Source organism: Pseudopipra pipra, chromosome 3 (genome assembly GCF_036250125.1).
Source record: "Pseudopipra pipra isolate bDixPip1 chromosome 3, bDixPip1.hap1, whole genome shotgun sequence".
NCBI lineage: Eukaryota > Metazoa > Chordata > Aves > Passeriformes > Pipridae > Pseudopipra > Pseudopipra pipra.
Window position 1 is genome coordinate 71,128,466 of NC_087551.1, and position 24,692 is coordinate 71,153,157.

At 42.0% G+C, this 24,692-nt stretch overlaps 1 protein-coding gene across 3 annotated transcripts in view; it reads left to right on the plus strand.

Annotated features, from left to right (window-relative positions):
• Window positions 1-21,710, plus strand: part of SCML4 (Scm polycomb group protein like 4) — an 82,039-nt gene extending 60,329 nt beyond the window's left edge. For 2 of the 3 annotated variants that reach the window (XM_064649839.1, XM_064649840.1), the window contains 2 exons: window positions 4,841-4,986; window positions 10,083-21,710. In XM_064649839.1, coding sequence (XP_064505909.1) covers window positions 4,841-4,986; window positions 10,083-10,208 — 272 coding nt within the window. In that variant the 3' untranslated portion in view covers window positions 10,209-21,710. The remainder of the gene's footprint in view (window positions 1-4,840; window positions 4,987-10,082) is intronic. The other variant, XR_010429315.1, reaches the window with a different exon arrangement.
• The last annotated feature ends 2,982 nt before the right edge of the window (window positions 21,711-24,692 follow it).

Genomic DNA, 24,692 nt, shown 5'->3' on the forward strand with positions numbered 1-24,692 from the left:
TGCCTAATTCTCCTTGATTATGCTAAAAAATTCAGAAAAAAAAATAAAAAAGATCTCATTTCAGAAAGCCAGTTGGGGCTGCTAACAGATAAACATGCACTTTCCTGTCATCATTTGCCAAACTGAAGCTTTTAAATCAGGGAAGGAATAGTCAAGGACATCATAAACCTTTCCAAGCCTGCTTACATAACAGACAAAGCCTTTATCCCAAGTATGAAGAATTGTGTGTTCAACCACTATATAGTAACCTTAACCTTGCCCTGTAGCTTGTTATTTTTATGTAAATTTTATTATCCAATATTAGCAGTTAATTATTATCACCTGAGGGTCTTTGTTAAAGAGGCAATTTTGCTTGTTAATGCATATATTTCCTGAAAACGTTTGGGGGCACAGGGTTAGAAATTTCTGTTTTTCCAGAATAATGCTGCAAGCATCTTGTGGGAGCTAGATCCAGCACCTCCCCAAGGCAAAGGAGCTGCTGATGGCATTGTGAGCCTCACTGTTGGGTACCATTTCTTCAGCAAATAGAGCTTGCCTGCTAATTTTTTAGGACATTTACAGTCTGAAAGTTTTGGTGCTTTCAGTGAGCTGCCTTTTTTTTTTCCCACTACAAAACAGAGGCAAAGTAAGAAAAGGCCAAATAAATATTTAACGGCCATGGCCACATCTCGTACAGCTGGATGCTGGGCTGCATCTGCAGCGGGCGGAGGAGCACCTGCGATGTTTCATCCCCACACGGTGTGTTCCATGCTGTAAGTGGGAGCAGCTGCTACCCTGGTGGGACAGAGACTCTTCTCCGATGCACTGCAAGGCTGAGGACACCAGCCAGGTGGTGCTTGACACGTCCTGCAAATGCTGGCCAGTGCAAATGGATGCGTTAAACCCAATCTTCTTTGCAGAGCTCTCTGCTGACCATGGCTCATCAACTCCCCCAATGCTCATAAATAACCTGTAATTGTGTTGTCCCAGATGCCCGCTTTTCTGATACCTCTCCTCCCACTTGGCATGCCATAGATTTTTAGAAAAGTGGCTTCTATGAAGCCTTCCTTTTGTCATTTTTTATAGTCTGAGGTGGTTGTTTTTAAAATAACTCCCATTTCTCTGCGCCTTTGAGGGTCTGCTACTTCTGCTTAGTTTCAGTAGATCTGCTGCTCCTTATTATCTGCTCCAGTGCAATCAGAGAGAACTTTTTAAAATTTCATTCCCACCCCCTTCCCTTGAGGCAAAGAAATCATTTAGGCCTACAGCAATATTAAAGTTCATCTGTCACTCCCTTTCCACTCTTATCTATCAATGACTGTACTCCCTCTGGGCTCTGTTTGTTTGCCAAGAACATATTTAGGGAGTCTGTTATTTGTCTTTCCTTCTTTTTCAGGTTTAACTCCATCTTAGCATTTTATTTCCTTGTCACACCTCTGCAGCCATTTGGGTGTTGGCTCTCTCTTCATTCTCCTTCTCAGGAAGCTCCTGAGGTGAGTGGCAGAGAAAAGCCTGTGTGGAGTGAAAACACAGACCGAGCCAGGCCACGTCTTTCTCTCAGCTTCACTTGTCTTTGGCCACTGATGTGGTAATTCCAGCTGTTTCTGTGCAGGCAATGGTCTCAAGTGGGATGCCCAGAGACTTTCCCCTGCAGAGGAACCTCTTCACTGTTCTTCCCCAATATCCTTGAGGCAGGAGGGGAAAGTGCTTCCCTCTGATTACCTAAATTTCCATATCCCATTCCATTAATTTGACAAATTTTTGCCACCTGTCAAAAACAGGAAATTGGATTTGACCTAGATTATGATCTCTAAAAATAATTATTGGTCGCAAGCACTCCCATCTCTTTGTAATCTGAGTATTCATTATCATCTTGATTAATTCTGATGACAGGATGGCATAGGATACCCTGGAGACATGAGACTTCCTCATTTATCTAATTCTTAGGTTAAGTGCGAACACCTTCAGATAAGAAAAAATGTATAGCACTTGCCCCACTGCCATCAAACACTTTCATGCTTAATATAGTCTTTTAGCAAACTGGTGGTATTGAAACAAACCCCGTGCCTTTGTGTAGACATGAAATGATCTATTTTCTTTTGTAAATAGAGAAATTACACTCAAATGGGTAAACTAAAATGTTAAAAAAGCCAAATAAATTAAGCAGCAAAATAAATTCTAAAATATATGGAAAACCAGATTGTTTCCAAACTCACCAGCTACAAATTGATATTTGGCCACAAACTGGTAGTATCCCAGTTTTATTAATAACATTTAAAGATAGCCCCTTTCACACAAGTAAAATAACACATCTTAATTCATGAGAAAGCAGGGGATAATCCAGGACTTGATACTAGGTAGGTAAATAAAGTAAAAATTATTTGAAGAATTAATATCAACACATAATTCTTGGTTTTATATTATTATGTTATACCTCAGGTGGGGATTCGATAGGGTTATCTTCACCTGCTAGGGCCTGTAAGAGTTCTAGACATGTAGTCTCTTTAGAAAGGTCATTTATGCATTTGTCTTTAAGAAATCAGATTTGTGCTATTGATTGCTAGATTGTGAAGGAATGAACAGATTCCTCCTGTCATTTCAATCCTCTGTTTTCCTCCCCCTTCCCTTCATTACAGGTGCTTCCAATACCTGTGAAGGCTCCCAGCTGCACTTGGGTCTCTCTGCTACCCTTTGCCCTTTCCTGATATTGTGTTTCTGGAAGGATCAGGTTGCAGGCAAGAGTCACTGAGCTCCAGGCTGCTCTTTTATGCCCAGTGCGAATCGCAGGATAAGCCCTCTGGGCTTTCCTTACATTTATACAAATTAAAGGGAAAAAATGGGATTCTCAGCAGTGGCATGACATCTCCCCCGACCAGGTTATGGCAGTAGCATAGAAACTCCTGCAATACTTTGCACACAGCCAAACCTTTGTCTCCTCCCTCTATTTTCCACCTAGTTTGCAAAAGCCTGTTTTTCTCGCTGACCTTTGATTTGAGGTGCTGTAGTGCCCAATACCTTCACACATCAGCTGGCATCCAAACCACCGACAGATCATGAAGGGGAGAAATACTCTCCCCTCTATCTCTCAGACAAGTGTCAGTTCTCCCGCTTGTCCCTGACAAAGTTCCTAAATGTTACTGATGATCCAGGGGTTGGCCAAGATTACCCTGTTCATTTTACACTCTTTGTCTTCATTGTTTCATGCCAAAGGCTCCAGATGGTGTCTGTACCATTGTGTATTGCATTTATTTTGTGAGCAGAGCCCAGGGTCGCCTGAGTCCATATGAACACCAGTCCTTGCTGTCTAATTAAAAAGACCTGCGGCTATTCCTTGTCCTTTATATCCAGAACAGTGACTTAGCAAATGAGAGTGCAATTATCATGATATTTACATTCCATCCCATTATGAAGCCCATCAACCAGATTTGCAAATTCATAGCACTACTGCTTTCTGGAGTTCATCCTGAGTAACTGCAAAATATACCTCATTACATTATACTGGGAGATGAGCGTAGTGGCAAGAAAAAAAAGGGCCAATGTGCACATAAAACCATTATTGGGCATATAGGGGCAACGTCTCAGCTAATGTAAATCAGCAGAGCTCTATTGAAGTCAATGAAATGACAACCTACATAAACCACAAACCCAGCCCAGTACATTTGCTCACATGCATTAGAATCGTGTTTTGAGTCACGCATGAGGATTCTTATACATCTAGTCTGTTTCTATAAGCTCAGTATTTTTCTGGAAAGCTCATCCCTTCTCTCCTCAGCAGTTCTGATTGCCTCTTGTCTACCTGGGGCCTTCTCCAGGCTCCAGTTTAGGCACCTGTGGTCTCCCTCTACCTGCACTCTTCTGTTTCATTTCTAGTCTTCTGTAGTGTTTGTTTGCTTACCATTTGCACATCTCTCATTAAAAACTGGGCCTTGACAGAAAGAAATGAGCAGATGCAAGCAAGTAAGTAACATTTTATATATATGTATGCTGCTGCTTGCTAAGGCAAAGTTTGCTTGATGTGGATATAAACAAACAGAAAGAGCTTTCCTGTAACGTAGCATAGTATAGTTCTCGTCATAGTGAAGCAGCATAAATGAGGGTACAAATTATATTGAGATGGAGGTTCAGATTTATAATTCTGCAGAGACTAAGAATAAAAACATAAATGCACTTTCACTCCAATGTGCCTTTATTCACTTGATTTAAAGCTACAGCAAGCTGAAGTGACCTTAAATCATCCAGGGCTTATACCATTAAAAAGTCACATGTGCAATGTTCATCTTCACATGTTTAGTAACTTTCCAAATCAGCATTCATTGGAGATCATCAGCTTTATGAGAAACTAAGATTAGGAGGATATGGACTGGAAACCTTCCTTTAAGCTGTAAGTCTGGATATCTGAATGCAAAGGAAAAAAAACTATTTGCTAAATCCTGATTTTATCTTCCAGCCTTTGCATTCAATGGCAAACTCCTTTGTTTAGTGCTGAAGAATTTTCTCTCCAGGTGGGAGGGTAGCGTCTTCTTGAGCCAAGATCCCTGCTGCTTGAAGATCAGACAGCAGGGGCAGCTCGGTTTAAGAGCCTGGCAGCTGGCACATTTTTCCTTCCCCGGCAGGAACTTGAGGATTTCATGTTTTTTAACACAGTTCGCCAGCTGGGATTGTGTTTTCTGATAAGCAGTCAGATCGGAAAACACTCCATGTCCCCTTTTCTCCTTACTTCACCATCTCAGGCTGATATTTGCACACTCGGGTCCAACATCCAATGCCACAGTGGGGCTGCCACACCCCTGCATACTCACAAACCAAGGAAACTGCTTTGTGCCATTGTAATCCGCTGCTGTGGGCTTTTTTGTACCAATAGCCTCGAGTCCTTCACCAGAACAACAAGATGCAGCTCGACCATCAAGCAAGAATCCTTTGACCTGGACGGTGGATGATGTGGTTTGGTTTGTGAAGGATGCAGACCCCCACGCTTTAGGTCCCCACGTGGAGCTCTTCAGAAAACACGTATGTAGAAGGCTGCCCTTACCACTTCTGGGTAATTTAAGTCCCAAGAGATAGCCAGTGCATGTCTCACATGTACTGTCAGCTGCCTTTGGCTGCTACAGGCAGTGTTTGTGCTCAATCAGGTTGAACACAGGGCCCTGCGAGGGTGGCTCTCTGAGGGACTTGTGCTGAGGAAAATTCACTTATCCCTTGAGAAGGTAGTCAAACACTGGAACGGGCTTCCTGGAGAGGTGGCCGATGCCCCAGCCCTGTCAGTGTTAAAGAGGCTTTTGGAAAGTGCCCTTAATAACATGTTGTAATGTGGTCAGCCCTGAATTGCTCAGGCAATTGGACTAGATGATCACTGTAGGTTCCTTCCAACTGAAACAGTTCTATTCTATGCTATTCTATGATATACTATGCTATTCTATCCATTTATCCTTCAATGGGGAGACCCTAACAGTGTCTTTATAAAATGTTCACTACTTGTTCCCAACTACTAGAGCATAAATTGTTTCTATGCCAAGCCTACAAAGAAAGAAAGCACTGAGGATCTGGTGCTCATTTTTCATTGTCAGATTGGCACAAAAACTGCCTCATCTCAATGACAATTTTTTTCACAGGATGTCTATGATTCTTCTCTGAAGACCATTTTTTATGTGTCTCCAGATATTTAGCAGGAGAAACCTAAAACAACCAAGCTTTTAATCCTTTTCCCCTCTGTATTATGTAACTACATAACCAAATTTAACAGATCTGCTGACTCACTGGAGGATATGGTAGTTGCTTTTGTGATGCAATCTCCAGTGATGGAAATTATATTATTCATAATTAGTAAAGAGGAAGACTGCAAACTCATCTGATCTGAAATTTCTTGTTCTGCTGCTGCACCGGTGTATCTATTAGCATCTTTGGCCTTCTCCATCTGTCTTTGATCAATTCAGTCTGACCATGAGAAATGGATTTTATTGTAAAAGTGACTTGTTTGTGTTCAGCTGGAGGTCATAACTTTGAATGTAAGTGCCTGGACCTGGGTCTAAATGAGAGTTGCTCCCCAGCCCTGAGTCCTGAACAGCACTCCAGGTGCTACAAAGCAAACGAGAGGGTTTGGTGACTAGATCTCACTCCTTGCCGTGTGCCAGCAACAATAGGTAGGAATGTGGGGCTACAGACAACAGCTGAGGGAGACAAATTATGGACTTTCAGCTACACTCTGGATGCAGGATTTCCAGATACTGAGGAGAGGAGGTGACTGAGGAGCAGATGAAAATGAAGATCAACACAGGCCTTAGTGTCTGCTTACCCTAAGAAGGTATTGAGGTCATCTGCCATTCTGTAGACAGGCCTGTGGCATGAGAGCAACAGCAGGCACAGTGGTGTTATGGCCAAATCTGCAAGTACAGGTCAGGTGCTGGCCTACTTTTCCTGCTTTCTGCAGAGAAGTCAGATCTGCCTTCTAAGTTGATAATGAAAACATGGCCTATTTTGGTCATGTGGGCAACCAAGCAGACAAACAAGCCACCTTCAGATTTGAAGTAACTTGCTTTAGAATGAGTTTCTGAGAGTACCAGAAGGGGCTGTGCATCATGCAAGGCAGAAATAAGTACATCCCAAAGGAAAAAAAATACCAAACATTTAAAGTTTGTCTTGTAAATATGAAGAGTGCAAAAGCACTAGTTTTCTCTAGTTTCCACTTGTAGCAAAGTATGGCACAACATGCTTTTATGTAGCAGCAGGGCAGTGGCACAGTACAGGCAATCATGGGCCAGCTGCACTAGAGCATGCCATGATGCTGCAGCTGCTCTATGACTGAAGAGATCAAGCTAAATTACCACTAAAGACTGTCCCTGTCATCCTTTGCTGCACACCCAGCACCCATAGGCTCTACTTATCATTGGTTTCCTGGTAAAATATGCCACAGGTGTGAGAACCTGGGTATGATTGCCACACAACTCAATTCAATTACACCTTTGAGTTATATATGTCCCTGCAAATTTTCAGCCTTCAAACCTCATCTGGATTAGCACAAAGACCCCGGGGTGAGAGACAAGTGATTAGTCCATTAACCTCAGCCATATCTTCCTGTATGTTCAATATTTATGTGAAGAGGGTGCATAATTTACTTAGAAGCACTTACTGTCATTGACAAGGCCCAGCTATTGCCCGAAATAGTTGCATTGGCAATCAACTCATCTGAGTTATGACACTGGGAGGGGGAGGCTGGTGGGACCAGCAGGAAGAAAAGGCTGGAGGATGTATCCTGCATGCAGACAGTATGCTTTCCCACTGCTCTATTAGGCTATTTGGGTGTTGACCTCAGTCCCTGGAGCCAGCTTTTCCTACATGCAGCCCACATGCTTCACTGGCACAACAGGTGCTGCAGGATGATCTGGCTCTGTCTCTCTCTTTCCACCAGGAGCAGAAGCTTTTCTACTTGCCAAGACACCCAAGGAGCTCTGTCACAGGTAGCTCTTGAGAGTGTCTACCAGAGACTGAGAAACATCCTACTAGCTCCCCTCCACTGTTCCCTGCTCCCTCATCATGTCTGTGTACCAAGGAGAGCCAAGCTCATTGATGACAGAGCTTTTGGTCTCATGGAAAGGAGCCATCGGCCTGGCCAGGGACCTTGTAGCAACACTGTGCACCATGCAGTGCTCTATCAGCAAGAAAGGGTTGGTAGAAAGATTAGGGGAAGGGAAATGGCGAAGTGGAAAGAGTTACACTGGGAATTATCAGGTAGAAAACTCAAGCTGGAAGGGATTGAAGGAACGTTATGGTCTGACAGTTTAATTATGGCCAGTGATTGGCAAATGCATACCTGAAGGGGACAAAAAACTTTGAGTTTAACATATTCTAATAGCTACCTATCTCTGACAGTGCTAGACATTAGATTTATGAGCACGTGTCTTTCTCCAGATCTCGGTCTCAAGTGTCTGAGCACTGACCACTGAGCTGCCACTTGCTGTGCTCCTGTTGCAGGTGGTGGCCTTACCCAGGGCTGGTGTCTATTCATGACACTGTAGAATACCAAAGAAGGGAAAGACATGTCTATATCTATATCCCAAGCATGATATAGATCCTGGAATCTTTGATTTTACTTAGATTTAAGTGCTTAAACACCCATGAAGGTGGGTACTTTTATCTTACTAAAAGAGAAAGAGGTGTCCCTCAATCTGGGGGACATCCACCACTGGCTGCAATTCTCGTTCGCGTGGCACAGAGCTTGTTCAGGGGCTACTCTGCTTTTTGAACAATATCCTCAGAACAAGTGCTGCAAGAGGCCAGCACAAACACAGTATTACTCATTCATGCAGGAGGAAACTATATGTTCATATCCACGCTATCATGATTTCACAGCTCATATGTTTTCTGTGTCCATTGTCTTGCGGGAACATGATAATGATCTCCCACAATATTTTGACTTGCAGTGTTCCAGATCTCAATGCATGTGAAACAAGCTAATTGCACTGATGGCACTGTATTTTACCAGCTCCTAACCTGGCTCAAGATCTTCTGGTGGGGCTATTGCAGATGTGGGGACCATGCTATCAAATTCTTCTTTTTTAAATTATTTTTAAAACGGCTGACACAGTAATACTGTAAAGAAGTCAAGCCAAGAATCTGCACAGAGACATGGCTAATATGGGATATTTAATTGGATATAAATGCTCCCTTGGGCATACTGTTGTCATCCAGTTTAATTTTGACCCCTACGCAGTAATAATAATGGAAATAATAAAATGCTGAACTCAACATCTAGAAACAGCTGTCTCTGCACCTAAACCTTAACAGTGTTTTCGCACTATAGCACCACAGTTAGAGGAGATCTTTTTTTATTTCTTATGCAAATAGTAATTATACATAACACTTATTCTTACTTTACCTTAGCTTCCTTAAGATAATGGGAAAGAGAGGGAAGGTGAAGAGGGTTTCTGTTATGGATAGAGTGGGGGTTGCAAAATGAAGACCATTAATTGATTGAGTTAATCAGAAAGTGACCTTAACTGCTCATCAGCTAAATCACCTACTGAATGGAATAATAATGATCAGGGCAAATTAGGATCCATAGCATTGCTTAATAAGTAGACAATGGATTAGAGTGGAAAGATCTGACCATCAAAATCACAGAATACAATACATATAGCATTAGAGTGTGTGTATATGTGTGTATGCATATGTATGCATACACTTGTGATGTTTTAGCTCTGATGGTCCAAGTATGTAAACATGCTGGAGACCATGGGGAGGGCAAGTACTTTTTAGCAGATCCACTAATATAGTCAAGAAAAAAGAGACTGGGTCCAAGGAAGGACAGTATAGCTGAAAGCTTCTGTGTTCTACACAGTTCATAGTGAAAGAGACCTACGTGTGAACTACTCTGTGCACTACGGCTACCTTGTGCTCAGTACAGTACTTTGTAATTTCACAAGGTTGTCAAGCCAACAGATCTGGGGTAAACAACTGAATTGGGTGGCAATTTCATCCATTTACATGGGAGATAAATTAAAATTTAACAAATTTTATTAATAAATGCAATGAAATAAGCAAGTTACTGCTGTTTTCAATTTAAGAAAAGAATTCATATATATATACGGAATGGTGTATATATATATGTGGCATATATATATATATATATATGGTATGTACAGCTATATACACACCTCACTGGATATAAGCGTACTGGAGATACGTGAAACATGCAGATAGCAAGGGACAAAGCTGGAACTGAGATCGAGAGGTGTGCTGTCAGCAGTTCCCTGGCCACATCCCTCTCTCTCCATCACTCATTCCTTTCTCTCTAGGCTTTTCCAAGAACTGGGTTTAGAGCAACCCTGATTTTTAAAAAAATCTTCCTTTTAGTTGCAAAATAATTGAAAACCTAGAAAAATCTTAAAGTTCCTTGGAGAATAAAAAGTAGTATTTAATTAAACTCTCTTTTACATCTTCCTTCTAGCATACTTCAGATTTCAATTTTTTTAATGAAATTTCAAAATGCATGGCATTTCACCTACCCCTGAAAGACGTGCTGTTACTAATTCACCTTGTTTAATGTGTCAGAATGCAGTGGGGGAAAGGACGTTAACACATTTGATTCTCTTTCTCTCTTTTGAAACCAGGAGATTGATGGCAATGCTTTGTTACTTCTGAAAAGCGACATGATCATGAAATACCTAGGGCTGAAACTGGGACCTGCGCTGAAACTGTGTTACCACATTGATAAGCTCAAGCAAGCCAAGTTCTAACAATTTCTTGAACAACAGAATCTGAGCTAAATCTAGATGGAAAACTAAAGGTAACATATTGCCTTACAGAAATGCATTCATTTGCAGATTGCTTTTCCCTTTTTTTTAACGAAGACTTGGTCTTTTTTAACATTTGTGCATTGTCACCTGTTTTTAATCCAGTGGGATCTTTTGTGCTGCTTTGTGTTAATAATATGCCAAAAATTATATAATTACAATAATTATTTTGTATCATCAATATTATTATGATTATAGTAAGTCCTATTTTTGTAATCAGAAGTGGAAAATCAAAACCAAACGTAGTTACAGCATATGCTGAGGACTGCCAAAAGACAAATGAAATGTTCCTCACTTGCCATAGTTCCACCTCGGAGGAGTAACCGCTGACCTGCATCGGCTGGGCACCAGCTACACTGTCCTTGCTCGAGGACTGAAAAAGTGCAGCATTTGGTCACCTACTGTCTGATGGGAGCTGTCTTGCACTATCTGGAAAGCTTGAATTATTCACTTTAAAAAAAAAAATTAAAAAATTTAAAAAAAAATAAAAAGAGAAAAAAGACAGAAAAGAGAGTTTAAAAAAAAATTAAGAAAGAAAGAAAATAGCGGGGGAAAGGGTTTTTTCCCAGCTAGGGTATTTTTCCCCGCTAGAGGGAGCAGCCCTAACAAACTTGTGGCTGGAGCTATGACGCCGTTCTACCTGATGAGCTTTGACCACCATGACTCTCAAAGCGAGCACATCCGTAAGTACCGCCAAGGAGTCACAGACTCCCAGCAGGATAAGCGCGTTACCATTTACAGATAATTAATTCAAGAAAAGCCCAAATGCAGAGAGTGTTTCTGACAGGATGTTTCCCGTTACACCAAACAGGGGGTGGACAGCTCCCACAGTGTCTGGCATGCACAGCTGTCAGCTCCCTTTCCCGAGCCGTTACAATCTGGCACACAGTTTGTGGCACTCTAAGAAAAAAATTCTGGGCAGCATTTCTGGGTTTTCGTTTGCACCGTGAAAAAGAGAGGGAGCCGGGTGGGAGTGTTCCTCATGAGGACCTGAGCACATCTCTGCATTTTGCAATAATGGTCAGGTCCAGCACAGATGCTGTAGGGTTGGTTTCTGATTGCACCGTGGTTTTCAGTACACAGATAGATGTGCTGGACTTTATGTCTCAAGTGAATTAAAAATTCACTTCTGCCTCTTACACAAATCTAAAAGGTGCCCATTGATACTCCATGTAGTCAGGGGAGGATTACTTCCTCAAGCTGAGGAAGTAACCTGTGGAATGGGTATGTTCTTGTTTTCATCTAAAAGAAAGACTACAAGGGGACACGTCCATATAGTTTAAACCCTTAGTGCATGACAAGGACAGGCAGCAAGCATTTTTAAGTCATGCAGGTGATTTTAGAGCTAGTTGGCTCAGCTGACTTGAGAAATGAGGTCCTGATAATACACAAGACATCATGCTATTCAACCCTGTTTATGTAGAAAAGAATGTTACCAAAAATACATCTTAGAATAAAATTCAACTTGATGCATGTTGCTAGTCTAGAACTCCTACCCATTCAAGGCCTAATCCTGAAAATCCCTAAAAATAGGAGAAACCACATCCTATAAGACTTTCACTAAATTCTTGGGGACTACTCCCCCAAATTAAAGAATTTGTCATAAATTCGCAGGATTGTATCTTTACAGGACTGATCAGCTTTCAGCAAATCCTGTCTGCATGCCAAAACACTCTTAATAGGAATAGCTGAACAATTGTGTTAATTGAAAAGTCATATACTGTTGAGTTATGTAATATATGGAACCCTAAATGTGCCAATGATTGGAACACAACACTCATCCAACACAACATCATTTTGTGTTTGTGGTATAAAGAATGCAAATTCAGTCAGCTATCTGGTTGAGGCAGAGGTGACTTTTCTTCAACATCAAACTTTTACAGTTGATTCTTCACTCTTACAGTTTTTAAATAAATTGGGAGGTTTCCCAAAAAGATTCCCAAAATATGTAAAAATCTTGCTGTATTAGTAATATCACCTTCAGAGAGTCCTCAGACAATCTTTTCTTTTTATTTCCCCACAATTTTGAACTTAGTTAACCTCTGTGCTTTTTCAAAAGGTGATTTTAATTCTTCCACTTTAAACCCCATCTTGCTGTAATATATCAATAGTCAGGGCTGGTTAGACTTTATCAGATGGCTTCAGTGCTGGAAAATCCCACTTTGTCAAAATCAAAACTCTTCATAAAAGCATGTCACTTTCTAACATTAAATTCTATTTAACTGAAACTACAGCTTTCAGTAATGTCAAAACATCATTTTGACATTTTGGAAGTAGAACATTTGTGCTCGAAGAAGATTTTTGCATTTTTTTGTCTTTTCCTGGAGAATCTGTAGCCTCACATTTCATTCTGAGAGCGGGAAAAAAAAGCCACCCCAGAACCAGGCTTCTGTGAATAAGAATCCTTCCTGTTCTGTGTCTCACCCCTTCCTTCCATCCCCCCTCCCACCTCCAGACATTACAGCCAAGAGGGCTGATAATACCAATGCAGTGTTAATAGACTCCGTGGTGGTAATGATGTTCATACATATGATTCAATATGCTGAAATAGTTTTCATGTATGTATCTGATGTGTACAGTCAGTGGTGCTATCTCATTTGATATGACACGTCAGGACTGCCCAGGCCATGAGATTTAATGTTCTGTTTTTCACAGGGGAGGCAGTAAGAGGATTCATTTTACATGTAAGTAATGCTTGTAACAAGAATTCCTCTTTGTATGGTGGTTTGGGTTTTTGGCTTTTTTTTCACTGAGAGGCAATTAGGAGACACACATTACTGCAGTAATATTGCAGTTGTAAATAATTTTTCTCTTTCAAGTCTTATTAGTGAAGGTAGTTAAGCAGCTCTGCTGTGCTGAGGGTGTCAGGCCTTTTCCTCAGAACAGGCGCTGAAGAACCAGAACATGCATGTCAGCTGCTTCTCCATTGACTGCTGCTCTAGACATCACTTGTACAAATTACTTCACTTGCTATTCTTTTCCAGCTCTTGCTTCAGGCTGTAGCCAACCCAGTTGTTCCCAACAGGTGGGTGGATGTGTGATACCTTTAAAAGCAACACATGTGCCTCTTTTTTACTTCTAAGCACTCATAGCTGGATCAAAAGACACTTTGGTTGCTTCAGGCAGCTTCAATTGTTTGTGAACATTCACTGTTTTTTAAAAAAAAGAAGCAAGCAGGCAAAGTCCAAGGATTTGGGGACCACTTCTCCCTTGCTGAAATGACAGTTATGAGGTGTTGGGAGCACAGAGACAGTCCTCCCTGGCAGACCATCTTCTTGCATCTAGCATGGCTGACCAGCTCAGCATCAGCTGCCAACACAGGCCACCCACATTGCTTTCCCATCCACCTGACATCACAGTCTCTTCTCTTGCACCAGAAAATGCCTCCTTTCCTAGCCAGACCTAATTGAGTTTCAAGAAATGCCTCTGGGAATACCTCCACTTCTCAGAGCCCACTGTCTTGCTTGGCAGGCTGAGGAGTGCAGTAGCCTTTGCAGCATTAGCAGCTTCGCACAGTGTGATTAACGCAGGCAGGCACCCTTGGGACTGGCAGGTAAAGCATCACCCTGGGCTGTTATTACCCTTAATGATTGCTGAATTTCTATAGGTTGTCAGCAGTCTTCATGAGTTACACTTCCTTCCTTCTTAAAGAATGGATGGCTGCAAGAGATTAAATAGAGCATTATTAGCAAAACCAGCAATTAGCAAAACAACAAGAAAATGGCTGATGAAGTTTCTGTGTTGGATCAGCAACAGGAGCACACACCATCCTCCAAAGCCCAGCCATGACTGCAGCAGTTATGGTGGCCTTTCCTCTTGCCCTGGCACAGCCACCCCGTGGTCCCTTCCTGCCCATGGGACGCAGCACCCTCCCATCCCTCGCTGTGCAGTCTGGGGGCTGCGCAAGCTCAGGGAGGAATCTGTCGGCTCTTACCTCCCCAAAACATACCCCAAATCTTCAGTTAATTAGTTAGTGCCTTCTCTCTCTTTTCATTTGAATGGTTTCTATCTGAAAAAAGACAACAGGAGGGTGATTCCCCAGGTCCTTCCAGGACTGACCCCTCAGCTCACCACGTGAAGGAGCATCTCCAGGGTCAGACATCCACCCGAGTACAACTGGTCCTCTGTTGGCACAGGAGAGGGAGGCACGAATAAAATGCTCCCTTTTAATTAATTAAAATTAAATGCTTTTCAGGCACTTCCCCTCTCTGAAATGCAGCCTCCCTCCCCAGAGCCAGTTGGTTGGCTCTTCCCCAAGCATCAAGGAGGGAGGCAGAGAAGGTGCCCAAAAGGACTGCCTGCTGCTGGTTCATTCCAGCAAGGCAGCAGGTATGGAAGGACCAAAACCAGCTGCTACCCTGGTTTGAAACTGGTTTTGCTGGAAAGAGGTCTTGTGCCCTGGGCTTTGGTCTGAGGGGTTTTGCTGTCCCAAATTCAAACACCTTTGTCAGAGAAAGCAGGCAAGTTCTTGCACACACTGCCTCTTATACCTTGCAGTATTTGCATGCTGTTCTCCAATCCGTGCTCCCTTCACGGGCAGTTGGAAATCGATTCCCTTGGAAATCTAGAATTTTGCTCAAAAAAAAATCACTTTTATTCACTGCCAGGAGTTAAACATTATGGAAACATGTCTGCTAACAATTTGTTTTGCGTAATTTGTACTAATGCTAATAAGCAACAGCTGCAGCACTTCCTGTTGTAAATTCTTTTGTGGTTGCAGTGGAATTATCACATCTGTACTTCACAAATCTGATAGATTCGAGCACAGCTCTCTCATTCTGGCCCCAGCTCCAGCAAATCCCCATGCCTCAGAAGTACGGCTACACAAACAAGTATTTATAATCTCTGTCTCCCTTTGCTCCCAAAGCCTCCAGTCCTCACAAGTACCTGGAGCAAGAGGGATTGGAGGAGTGGAGGAAAGGAAGAGATGTGGTAGCCTGGGGGTCAGCCAGTGCATATATAGTGTGGTTGAAGTGGATTGTTTTCAGCAGAGACATCACTGACCAGCCAGGTTTATTGCAGTTCAAGCAGACAGGTTTTGGTCAAAGGTTAAGTACAGGAGAAAAGTGATTTATTAAAGAAAAAGAAAGAAATATGGGTGTGCAATATACTACCACCGTAAGACTTAAGCAGAAACCCAAGAATCTTTCAACTGTAATCTAAAGAAAAATGTTTCCCTCACTCAAGATGCTAAATAAAGCATATTAGGCCAAACCCAGATCCCACTGAGGTCCACATAAGTTATTCTATTGAATTCATAAGACTGGGGCTTGGCTCATAAAACAGGTCAAGCTTCAGCCATGTCCCATAGTAACTAGAGCCTAACAAGGTATTTCATCCTCCCTTACAAAGGATGGAGACAGCCTCCGCTGGCCAGCCCACTCTCCCCTGCTCCCGGGAGAGCTGCTAGCTTCCTGGTAGAGAGTTCTTCCAGCTGCACCTCTACCTGATCCCAACACCTTCTCCAGTTAGCTTTGCATTTTAGCTAAGAGCTTCATAGAGGGTGGTTTGAGTTTTCCGCGTTGGAGCAAACCAAAGCTTGTGCCCCGAGGATTTCAGCCGTGCCACTAGGCAGAAACTTGCCCTGATTTGAACATGACTTCACCGGGAGATTTCCACACATTCCTGAGGCAAAGCCTGAGGTGGGATTTAAAAATAAAACTTTTCAAAATGAGTCTCAGTGACCCACAATTTTTGGCTCCTTCAGCATCCAAGGCACTTCATCACACTTCAAACAGTTGAGTCTCTTGGTAGTGCCATAATCTGACAGGGCTTCAGAAGAGACTCCATCTCTGACTACAGAGTCTTGCTCCTATTGGTCTATGGGCAGCTGCCAAAAAGAAGCATTTGAGGCCGGACAGGAGAATGAGTGTGTGTATGTTGCTCAGAGAGGCTTGTCTGGCTGCACAGACAGGCTGTGAAGTGAGTGAAATAATAGCATGGTAAAGCAGCTAGGAAGGATGTCCTTCAAAAATGGGAAAGTCCCAGGCTTCACTGGAGCTCCACAGAGTTTGTGCCCTGTCGCCAGGTCTGTATTGAACTTGCTCTGCATAGCACAGTACGTGTTTATTACCCATAGTCTTCCATTAGTGCTATATAAAACTGAGATCATGCTGCCCTTTTTGAACATAAAATACATGCAACCAACTTCATATTGTCAGATATCTACAAAAGAGTGGTGAATGGGAAAAACCTGTGTACAGGAATGAGGACATTTCGGAGTGGAGCAGTTTCACAGCTTTCAGCATCTTTCAGTTGCAACACAGAAGGAGAGAAAAAGAACTTCTGAATTGCAGTGAATCCAAGCCAGTGAAAGAACAGTGATTAATTTTATCCGTCACTTTGATGGTTTCCTGATGTGTTTTATGTCCCTGTATTTGCTGTAGTGGCAGTATGGTGAATTGATCCACATGTACAGGTTCCACTGTCTCTAAAAACTGTCTGTCTTCTTCATGGCTTTTCTAATATGCTGTAGCATCCAGAAAGCTTCTGATCAGCTTGGTAAGAGTGAGTATTTAAAGAAAAACATATTTTCATTTATTTTCTTTTTTTTTTCTTGTGACACAAAAACTTTAGAAAGCAGCTGTAGCCACAGCTGTGTAGCAGGTCAACATACACCAGCTTTTCATTTTATGCCTCTCAGAAACTTTGTAGTAAAAAATCTGTTGCTTACGCAGTCTATATGCTTACAAGAAACCAACCGAAATTCCAGTCTTCCACTGACCTTGTAAATGGTATAGTAGAATTATTTACTCTGTAAATTTAGTAGAGTTATTCTGATTTTTTACTAGTGTAAATAAGATCAGTATCTCATTTAATAGATCTCTCCTCTGACAATACTAGGAGTTTAAATGCAAGCTGTTCTGGCTGCTGTTATCAAAACTCACTATCAGTATTTGTGTCACAACGACGTGTAGGGATCGTGTCTAGTGCTGTGCAGTCATACTATGAGACGCTCAGCCTGCCTTAGAGAGCTGGCAGCTTGATAAGGCAAAAGAGACAACCTAAGGAGAAGAGTTTCCTAGAGGCAATTTTCCCTCCCTATTGCAGACAAATGCTGAAAACAGACAGAAGTCAATGGCATGAATTTCCCACAGTCATGTGAGTGGAAAATAGCAGAACACTGAGAAAAATGAAGGAAAACTTCAATGAAGGTGAACAGTATTGCCCCCTTCTGTTAAACCTCCACTGTTAAACCTGACCATTGGTGAAGCCAGGAGCCTGAACCGAGACCTTCTGGTCAAATCTAGTGCCTTACCCATAAGACCATCTGCTCTCCTGTATTCCAGCTTTTCTCTGTGCTGTCCGCATCTGACTTACTCCTCACACAGCCCTTACTTGCATCTACCTTATGCACCTGAAAAATAGCACCCAAATGGGCCTTTTAAGGTCAATTAGTCCTTCACCCTGCCCTCACTCTTCTCTGTCTCAGTCTTCCTCTGCTATCTAGTCTTTTCCCTGGAACTTCCTATCCCTTTCCATTCCTATCCTCCCACTGTAGTTACTTCCATTTTTTGTCCTCTGTTCCATTCTTGCAGCATTGCTTCCTTTCCTTCCTTTCCATCTTTCAGTAAACATGGACATCACCTTTGCCCCTGCTGCAACTCCCTCTCTACCTTTTGGCTTTTCTCTGCTCTTTCATTTCCCTTCTCTCTAGTTTTCTGCAACACTTTCTATTCTTTCAATCAAGTGCCCTTCACAGGCAAGTCTTGTACCTGTTCTGCTGTGACAAAGACTACCATTCACTGACATCTTTAAATAAGGTTGTCTGTATATTTTTGACATATTTTTTATCTCACACAAAAACCCTTCCACTGCCTTCATTCACCAGCATGAAAGGCACTTTTTGAGGATGGTTTTTAACTAGTTCACTGATTACTATTTGCAATAAATACCTCATTAAAGGCTCAGCACTTTTATGCAGGGTGAGTGCAGTTTCCCCCTCTAGCTTCCATCTTTGCCTGAGCTGCCTATTGATATTCAAGCTGCTTAAATGCTCCTTGTTTTGAACAGTCTCAGTTACACCGCTCACTGGGATGAATCCTTGGCTCCCACCCTGTTGCTGATGGCCACATGGACCAGGCTTGGACCTGTGAATGGCACACCATTAGGCAGGTGTGGGCATCGATGTGTGCTGAGCACAGAGCCACCAACATTGCTTCCTCAGGCCTGGAGAAGGTCCAGCCTGCTTTCAGCCAGCATCAGAAAGTTGGTTGGAAAGAAGAGGTGCCATTGTCAATGATAAGGGCAACAGAAGGTAGGAAAGAGCCATTAAGCTGGAAGAAGAAAGAGAAGTGGTGTTGGCCAGCTGGAAGGTGGTGGTGGGATAAACAAAAGCAGCAGTGAGGGAAGGCCATGCTTGTAAACCTACATTAAGAATGTGAGAAAATCTATGTGGCAACTGGCACTTCAATATATACAGCCTCATCCTTCATACTGAAATACACGCAATAACGCAGGGCAGATTCACACATGGATGCACAAGCGTGAGTTTAGAGTAATGACTGTAGCTTCTGTAGGGCTCCTGCATACTTCTACCAGTGGGAATGAGATCAGATATTGGCTCTGGGTCTCTGTTTCCAAACAGTGCAAAGGATGAGAGCAGAACAGTTTCTATCCAGCTGGAAAGTGGCAGCCTTAAATCAGGCCACAAAATAGATCAACTCCTGCTTACACTTTTTTTTTTTTTTCAAATGCTGCACTGAACTCTCTTCCAACTCCTAACCATTAGCTTCCAAGGCTAGTGAAGCATTTACAGGGATTTTTTGATGTATGTGCAGCTATCAGTTTTTGTGTTGCTAATTGGGCTCAAAGTGTGTTAGCTTTGATTTTTAATGTTCTGTGATTTGCTAGATAAGCCTCAGTTTCTGTAGCAGCTATATAAGTGGGCTGCTTTCATCACATCTTGGAGATATTTTGCAACATTGGACTTTTTATATATCTACTAACCTTGAAAGGTGAATGACATCTCTTTCTCAGTACTGTACAACCCTAGGAATAGATATTTTGTGACAGACATCAGATATCAAGCGACTATGTAACTATTTTAATTTTTTCAAGCATATACAAAATCTGCTAGAGAGAATAAAACCTGAATATACAAGCAATTTGGTTACAATCAAGATTCAAACTCACACTGTCTTGCATTCTGTCACCCCAAAATTTATTACAGCCTATACCACTTACTACAGATAGACATAACATCTCCACAGCTCATATAATTAGAAAAACAGGTGTGGCTGCTGTCATCCAAATCCCAAAGGAGACAACAGGACCCTGTCCAGCACATGGCATAGGCTTCTCCTCGGTGACTGCTCTCAAAACAGAGAAATCAGTTCACGTACAATAGCTCACCAGGCATCCTTCACCTGCCAGTGTGTATATTATACATAGAATGTAAATAATGAGATTTCCTATATAATAAAAATGTGCTGTCATGATAAGATTATGGGCTTGAATGATGCTGACTTGACTCATCAAACTATTCTATGATTCTGCTCTGTGGTTCTATGAATTGATGCGATGTGTAGGTAAGGCTGATGTCTTTTGAAAGTCTTTAGCTCAGACTCTCCCACCTCTTTTCATTGTTCAGTTTGATTTTACTCAAGTTGGCACTGCCACACTGTTGTCACCAGGCTCCTACTCTATTCTTGATGGCAAAAGGTGGCAGGGTTTATTTATTTATTTATACAGGCAGTATAACATTGCTAGCAGCAGCCCCATGGATTATGATGTAAATGATGCTGCCTGAGTGCCTCCTTGGAAAGAAAAGACCATGGCAGCTCCCTCGGTGCACCCACCACTGCCCCCAAAGGTGATGATGCCCTATCCCCAGTGCACAGCACCACCCAGCTTTACAGTGTTTGATTGTGCCCTGCTGTGTAAACCTTCCTCAGCTGCTTCTTTCCTGATGCTGATATAAATCTAGACCATCCCCACCAGTGTCAGAGCAAGGATTCCGATGTCATGCTCACTGGTGAACAATCAGGATTTCTGTATTCATCTTTTACATATCTTTTCCTTGGCACTGGGTTTTTTTGGTTGGTTGGTTGGTTTTTTTGTTTGTTTGTTTTTTTCTTTCTTTCTTTCAATGAGAGAGGAACAAGATACATCTTACCCTGTGAGCAGTTTCAAGGTCCCCATGCAGCAATGCAGTTCTGTGCCAGTCGATGCCAAGCCTGCACATTTGTATCACTGCCATGAGCCTTGAGCTTTGTCTCAAGTTGAATGCTCAACATGCTGAATCTAGGTGATTTCTAATTCTGGTAAGCCTAATGTTCATTCTGCTGTCCACTCATTTTCTATTATTGTCAGGAGATGATAAACAATTTGGGTTGCTTTGATGTCTACATAGGTTTAGATGACTATAACTTTTCTCAATTTTTGATCAAGAATTCTTACTAAAGATGACATACAGGATATATTATTAATTATGCCAGGATTACCATATGATGCTAACAATAATTGGGGAAATGACATCTGTCCCTTAGTTCTACTTATTGGAAAAGCAATGCAAACCCTTTTATACTTTGCTGTTTCTTAGCTATCAAAACCTCCCCTAATAAACCATCTCTAACAGTGAACATTGCGTTACATTGAATAGTTTTGTATTCACTTTGCAAATATGCAAACCAGGGAGAGCTGAGGTAAAATGAACGTGGAACTTACGGGTGGGAATAGCATGTGAATAAAATGTCTGGAGTCCCAGGAGTGGCACAATTATGACAAACAGCATATTAGCATTGCTCTCACCCTGCCTCAAAGGGTTTTATTGAAGTGATTTGTCTTCAGCTGTGGAGGTGTGTGCCTTTCTGCGTGTATGTACTCACTGGTATGATGTATGTACACAGACATGCACCTGCCCACCACATGTACACCTCATACATATTCATGCATCCAAGCAAAATAATAACTGTCAATTTAGCATGTTCTATATGGGTGGGTCCAAAATATTCATTCTTCATGTGTACAGTGTTTCAATACATATGCAACCATTTACCAAATATAGTGTCAAACTGTGATTCCTTTTTTATTTCTTCAGCCATCGTTCTTTATTAACTGCAACTTATTCCTTCCAGTTGTTTCTCTGTCACTATTTAGAGGCATGTTCTAATGTATAGCTGTATATTGCCTGTTCTGTGTGCTATATGCTACTGTTTAAATATTAATTAAGCTGAGTAATACTGATCTAAACGTTCTTAATTTTGTACAACAGACTTTTGCTTGGGTTTCACAATTTGATGCAGTATGTTTAAGACTGTAGTATGGAAGGGGACCGTCTGTGATAAAATAAAAAGGTCTCAAACCTTCAGATTTATGTTTCATAGAAAAAGCCAGTACTTTCTTTTACTATTGCAAAATTATTTCTGTATTTTTTAATAAAGGATTGGATTTATTTGGTTCTATGTATGTTTTATCTAATAAACCTTATTTTTTAAATAAGAACCTGGACTCAGTCTATACACATCTGCTGTGTTCATTGTGTTCAACACACAAAGCACTTTTACCTACCAAATTCCCTGTGGCTGAGCCAGCAGCTCTGCTAATGCCAGAATTACCTCCTATCCTGATCAGTGCAGAACTAATCTCACATTTTGATTCACATTTCTCTGCTATGCAAATAAGAGATGGATACCGAGGTGTCAGCCTGTTGATAAATCCACACCGGGATACATTAGCTTCAATGCTCATTTGCAGGGCAAGCAGTTTCTTTGGTTCTCCACTGAATTAAGGCTAGGGTGTCAATTTGAAGCAAGGGTACAACACACAGGCAGACGCCTAATCCCTCAGGCTGCATCTGCATGGGCAGACCCTGCTCTCATTTATGTTGATGTAAATCTGAGGTGGCTCAGCTGAAGTCATTACTGTTATTCTGGATTTACACTGGGGAGAAAGCAAGAGTCAATTTTTTCCCAAGACAAAAATATTTCAAGGTTGATCTGCCCACTTTACACACTGGCAGCTACTGGAATACTCTATCAATGTCTCAATAAAAAGCCTGAAAAAGAGCCAAAAAAATCTCAGCTCAACTACCATTAAGAAACTTTCCCTAGAAAATAAGAAATGTTTTCTCTGCTATGTAGAGTCAGCTCTAGCTATCCAAGTAATACATTGCACTGAATGATTCCCCTCTTTTTTACCCTTTAATTGCACTTTCCTCTATGTTGCTTTCAGCAATATAGCATGACAAAGTTTCCCTTGAAGTCAATTTGCCATCCACATCAGCAAAAGCAAGAATAGGCCCTGGATAATAGTCTTTGGGTCCTATCTTCTTATTGCTCTCCATAATCAGATAGAAATAAGGTGCACGACCTAATATCACAGAAAAGGTAGATGAATGTATCCAAGGGACTACACTAAAGAAAAGTGGGTTTAGGACACCCCTTGATTTTGTTGATTCTGGCCCCTCTTTATGAATCCTGAGTTTAACGTAGACTTTAAAACAATGTTTAAAAGCTGTTTCTTCTAATGCTATTCCTTTGCATGCTAAGACTAAAAATGAGGCTTGTGAGATATACAGCAACCCAGCTGCTGCTCACCCTGAGCTGTAGCTTGTTGCTGCACTTCCATTCAAGGGGCAGGAGAAATAGCAGGCAAGTAGATATCCCACTGCTGAGCAGACAAAGGCCTTGGTAGAGTCAACACAAGGTCCTGGGTCAGCTCCTGCTGACAGCCACAGGATCCTCTCCCCTGGTATGGATGCTCACATTTCCAGTGGGTCATGGAATTAAGTACCAGTTCATACAACAAGCCTGACCTCGGCCATATACTTCCCTTGTGCCCCTAAACAATGAAGTGCAGCATTTTGGCTCTTCTGACGAGGACAAATTTGCCTTTTTTTCACCAGACCCTTCTTTTATCTCCAGGCTTTAAAGCCAGAAGAAAGTTTTCCTTCAGACTGAATATATTTAGAAGCTGTCTGAAGTCATTTGGAGCCTGGTTTCTGAGGTGAAGCAATTTAACTTCATTGCTGGTTTATGTGTCTGCAAAGTGCTCCGTCGCCTTGGTTTGAAGCTCAGACACTGTCTGTAATAAATACTAGGGGGAGGGGAAAAAGCTTTGATTATAAAAAGTGTAGAGAGTAGACTGGACTTCAGGAAGCCTGCATTGATCTTGAAGATCACGGAATAACATGGGCCATGAGGCACTTTTCATTTACTATTCTGTCTAAAGATCCCAGCTGGGCCTCACATCCCAGCTCCACAAGGAATCACACAAGGGGAAATAAGACATCAGCATTCCTGCCTTGCACAGCCAAGAGAGCAGGATTTAGATCTCAGGCAATGGATGAATATGTGTCTATATACATATACAGACATGCGTATATAAACATATATACATGCATATATATAAGGAAAGAGTAAAACACCATTTGTCAAAACTGCCAGTGCAAAGCAAACAAAAGATCTGGATGCTTTCTACAATTATTATGTAAATTTCTTTGTATAGCAGACTTTTTCTTCTCCTAATTATCAGGTGTGATGGCAACAGTGGCCTGTCTGTCCTTCCACGTATAGGAACTCACGCCATGTAAGACCAGCCAGTTACTTGCTCTGTGTCTCACACGGAAGCAAAGAGGAAGAACATACATATCCTTCATAGTCTTGCTCAGCACCCTGTTAACGCCTAGAGAGCATGAAGCAGAAAGATGCATCTTGAGCAGGGGTAAGGAGCTGGGTCTGAGAGACAAGATGGTAGGAGAATGGGCGAATGCCTGGAGATAAATAAGAGCCTGGGAACTGGTGGTATTGTTTGTGACTGGGACAAAATAGAAAAGACAGAAATTGTAGGGAAAATGTGAAGCCAAAAAAATTTTTTTAAAAAAGGAAAATGTGGGTCAAGTTGATGAAAGAATTATGAGCAAAAGAAAGGAGGCCATGATGACCTGTAAGAGGACATGATGCTGGAGCTAGGATAAAGCACATCCTCTGAACCTGGGAATCACTGCGGGGACCTGAAGTGTGGGTGAAGATCTGCAAGTAGCAGTAGCTGCATCTTCATAGGTTCCCCACACTAGCACTTCAGGAGTAGCTGCAGCAGGGATTGAATCCCTACCAGCCTGCAAACTCACACTCCCCAAGACACTGTGCCGGCCGCCAAGGAGCATAGGTAACCCACAGGCACTATGGTGTGCCTTCAGCCCCTCTCCCCACCCTGGCACCCCTCTCCTGGCCCCACTCAGAGCCCTGGCCTTTCCTTCCCGGTGCTGATTTTTCCATTTCTCTTTCGCATTCATTTTTAACCCTCTGGTTTTTAAAACTGACAGGAGCTCTTTGTTCAAAAATAAGCCATCTTTTGAAATAGTGTTACTTCTCTCCTTGAACTTTTCCCTGTGAATGACTTGACATTAAGCTGATAGTTGCTCTTAACCAATTGTTAACCTATTAGTTGAGACCATAAAAATTACTGAAAGGCCAAAGCTGAAGC